Raw genomic sequence first — 3,378 nt, 5'->3', positions numbered from 1 at the left:
TCTACGAAATGTCGGCTGGTGACAAGTTTTACATTTTGATTTTTCGCCCCCGCTTTTCATTAATTCTATTATGCCTTTGAAAGAAAGTGTTCATATTTGAATGTGCTTATTTCCATAATTTGGAAGTAGCTATTCTAGCAGCATTATAAAATCGATATAATAATATTTACCGTGTCTGCTAACAGCAATTTTTAAGAGCAGAAAAAAAAAAGCAAGCAATTCGCATTAGGGGAAATTCTTTTTTATTTGGCATATTGATCTATTATAACCCCATAATGTATATTTAATGAACCAAGAGTAGAGATATGGCACTTTATGAACGTCATTAAAATTTTTGCTTCTTGATGACGTATCGCTTTATATAAAATATATGTTTTTTATTTTATTTTATTTTATTTTTTTAAATAGTATATAAAAGCACCAAAGTCACGATTAGGGGTTGGTAAATGACGTATTGAGCTGTTTTAATGCCTTGGAGCTGCATGAGAATAACAAAATAGATTAGTTAGCTCTACTCGACTCACACTTTCCATTCAAATGGAATTTGAACGCGTCCTCGTTTCCAGAGAAAAATGGTAAATAATTGAAGTTCTAAAAATCGTAGCCAAAATACATAATTGACAGATCTAATTCGGTGTGAATTCAATTTCACTTCTATTCTACAGGCAAAAGTAAACACTTAAATGACGTTCAAGTACTCCATTCGCTGACAGTTCAACATATTTCATGCTCATTCATTACCTGCATAAATAAACATCTTCAACAAAGACCACAAAGGCACAGGTTGTTCACAAGCTACAATGCAAATAGTAACATTCATAAGGTTTCATTTGAGCTAAAACAGCAACGACAACAACAGCAACAACAACATACATACATAACATATATGAATAAGGACAAACTCCTTTATTATTTACACCATTTTCTAACTTTTGTCATGCACGTAAATGCATTTAGCAAAATATATCCTGATGTATGTAAAAGACACTCTTTTTAGATCGTGCATTCCGCAACTAATCTGTTTTCCTTCTTAAGTACTTTATTTTTTTACGGCGATGAGTAACGATTAATTAAATAATGCAAAGATAAACTATGAGATGTCTACGTGGCGCATAATGAAATAGTCACATTTCATCTGACACCCACGATTACAATATACAGAGTACTGGGCACAACATACACCGTTACGTCACAACAGCTAGCTTACTGAGAGTCCATGTTATCGTCTGGCATTTCTTCGAAAAACGTAGGCAGGTGGATTTGTCTGATCAAGGAAGAAATACCATCGTCTTTCAGTTTACAGCGACACAAGATTTTCTTAAAAGCGAACCGAAAGTCTTTGCTCACTAAGCCGTATATAAGAGGGTTGATGGCTGAGTTGCAGTATCCCAACCAGAAGAAGATGGAAAACAAAATAGGAGAGAAACACTCTTCGCAAAAAGCTCTGATTAAATAAACGGTGAAAAATGGTAGCCAACACAAGATGAATCCGCCCACGATTATTCCAACAGTTTTTGTGGCTTTGGCTTCTGTACGGAAACGCTTTGCGTGCCACCTAGCGTTGCGTTTGCTCAAGCGATTAAAAATATTTCTCCCGGATCGATGCTCTTTATCGCTTCCACCAGAAGACTGATGATCGGATGATTGTCTTGCCGCGCATAAATTTTCCGACGTTTCTCCGTTTTCGGTCTTTTTGTAATGCATTTTGACGTAGTACTGTTTTCCGTTGGTCTTGCGAGCGATGCTGGTGCATACCTCGTCTTGACTTCTTCCGCTGGCCAGGGCACTGAGCGTTCTTCTCGGGATAATAATGTCACCAGGTCTACGGTAATCTGTTGCCGACGAGTGTTGATGACAGTTGGAATCGGGCGCGGGGTTGCCGCGGTGTATTCTCAGGGTTAAGTTCTCAGAGTCCGCTTTGACCCGTCTGGACTTAGTGGTTCTGAAACCACGTTTTATGGCTTTGCTCGTTCTAATCGCCGCCACGTAGATTCTCCAGTAAAAGAACAACATGATCAGCATCGGGATGTAGAAGGACCCGAGGGCCGAGTACACGACGTAACCTCGATTGTTGATTAAGGCGCACTGAGCTATTGAGCATCTTTTCTTCCCTCGCGAGGAAAACGTGGCGTTATGTTTAGTTCTGTTCGCGAGGGTCTCCACGCTGTCGCGAGAGGCGTTGAAGTTGCCGTCGTCCAGGAGAGCCGACTCGTAGTCGTCGTAGAAACTATCGTTATCGTAAGCGGCGTGGTCACTGTCCAGCACCTGGTCGTTCCAGCCCACAAGGGGCGGAAAGCAAATGACGAACGACAGGACCCAGACCGAGGCGATGAGCAGTTTCACCCGGAGAGGGGACATCACGCTGCGGTAATGGACTGGGCGCGTGATGGCTAAATATCGATCGATGCTGATCGCGCACAAGTTCAGGATCGACGCGGTGCAAAGACACACGTCCACGGCCAACCACATCTGACACCAAATCTCCCCGAAGATCCACACCTCCAGAACTTCCAGCGAGATGGAATACGGCAGCACGGCGATTCCGACCAAAAGGTCACTGACGGCGAGCGACACTATCAGGAAATTCGTCACCGTACGAAGCTTTGCGGATGCAAAAACGGCCAATATGACCAGCAGATTTCCGGCCACGACCACCGCGTTAATGACCCCCAAGGTAACGATGGTGGCAACGACCTTCACGTCGCGCAGCTTTTCGGCGTTAATCCAGTCAGGACACGAGATCACCTCGTCGCCTTCCACCACCAGAACGCTGCTGTTGTTCATCGCTGACCCGGTTGCTGTTCACGACCTCATCTGTTAGAGTGGGAATGCTCCGCGGTCATCTCGGGGTGGTGGTGATGCCGGTCCATTATTAGAGAGCAGGGTGCTTCGTGACGTTGGCGTTCCTCGGATCCGTGTTGCTTGGGACACTTCATGACCAGCGTGGAAACCTGAAAAAGAAAGTAAAAACTGAGTTCACTTTGGAGTGGGAAAAAAAAATCATTTTATGAAATAATATTCATTCACATTTAGGAATGCACGACGGATTTCATCCATTAATATGGCAAATAAGGAATATTTTCATGTACGCATGCGTAGATGCATTTTTCAAGCCAAAAAAAAAAAAAGACAACAATGTGCATTTTTAAGGTTATAGGGGTGGGGTGCAGAATACAGCGAAGTTTTTCTTTTATTGCCTTCCTTCCACTCTCTCTTCGTTCATTGCACTGCTTTTACGGAATATAATGGAAGCTGAAACACTGAAAAGAAAAAAAAATAGATGGAAGAATACATTGAATGATAATTATGCAATGATTCCAGTGGTAGCAGACTGAATCGTACATCGAGTTAGTGTAGCGTAGAAATAAAGGCGGATGC

The 3,378-nt window shown here is 42.4% G+C and overlaps 1 protein-coding gene across 1 annotated transcript; it reads right to left on the bottom strand.

Annotated features, from left to right (window-relative positions):
* Nucleotides 1-1,089: 1,089 nt before the first annotated feature.
* On the bottom strand, nt 1,090-2,789 carry Oamb (Octopamine receptor in mushroom bodies). The gene has a single exon (XM_090404015.1). It carries the CDS (start codon nt 2,782-2,784, stop codon nt 1,204-1,206), a length of 1,581 nt encoding a protein of 526 aa, XP_090260141.1. The 5' UTR covers nt 2,785-2,789; the 3' UTR covers nt 1,090-1,203.
* Nucleotides 2,790-3,378: the final 589 nt, after the last annotated feature.

Source organism: Typopeltis vanoorti, chromosome 14 (genome assembly GCF_054136105.1).
Source record: "Typopeltis vanoorti isolate ZY-2024b chromosome 14, IOZ_Tvanoo_1.0, whole genome shotgun sequence".
NCBI lineage: Eukaryota > Metazoa > Arthropoda > Arachnida > Uropygi > Thelyphonidae > Typopeltis > Typopeltis vanoorti.
This window is presented reverse-complemented; position numbering and strand designations above follow the sequence as displayed.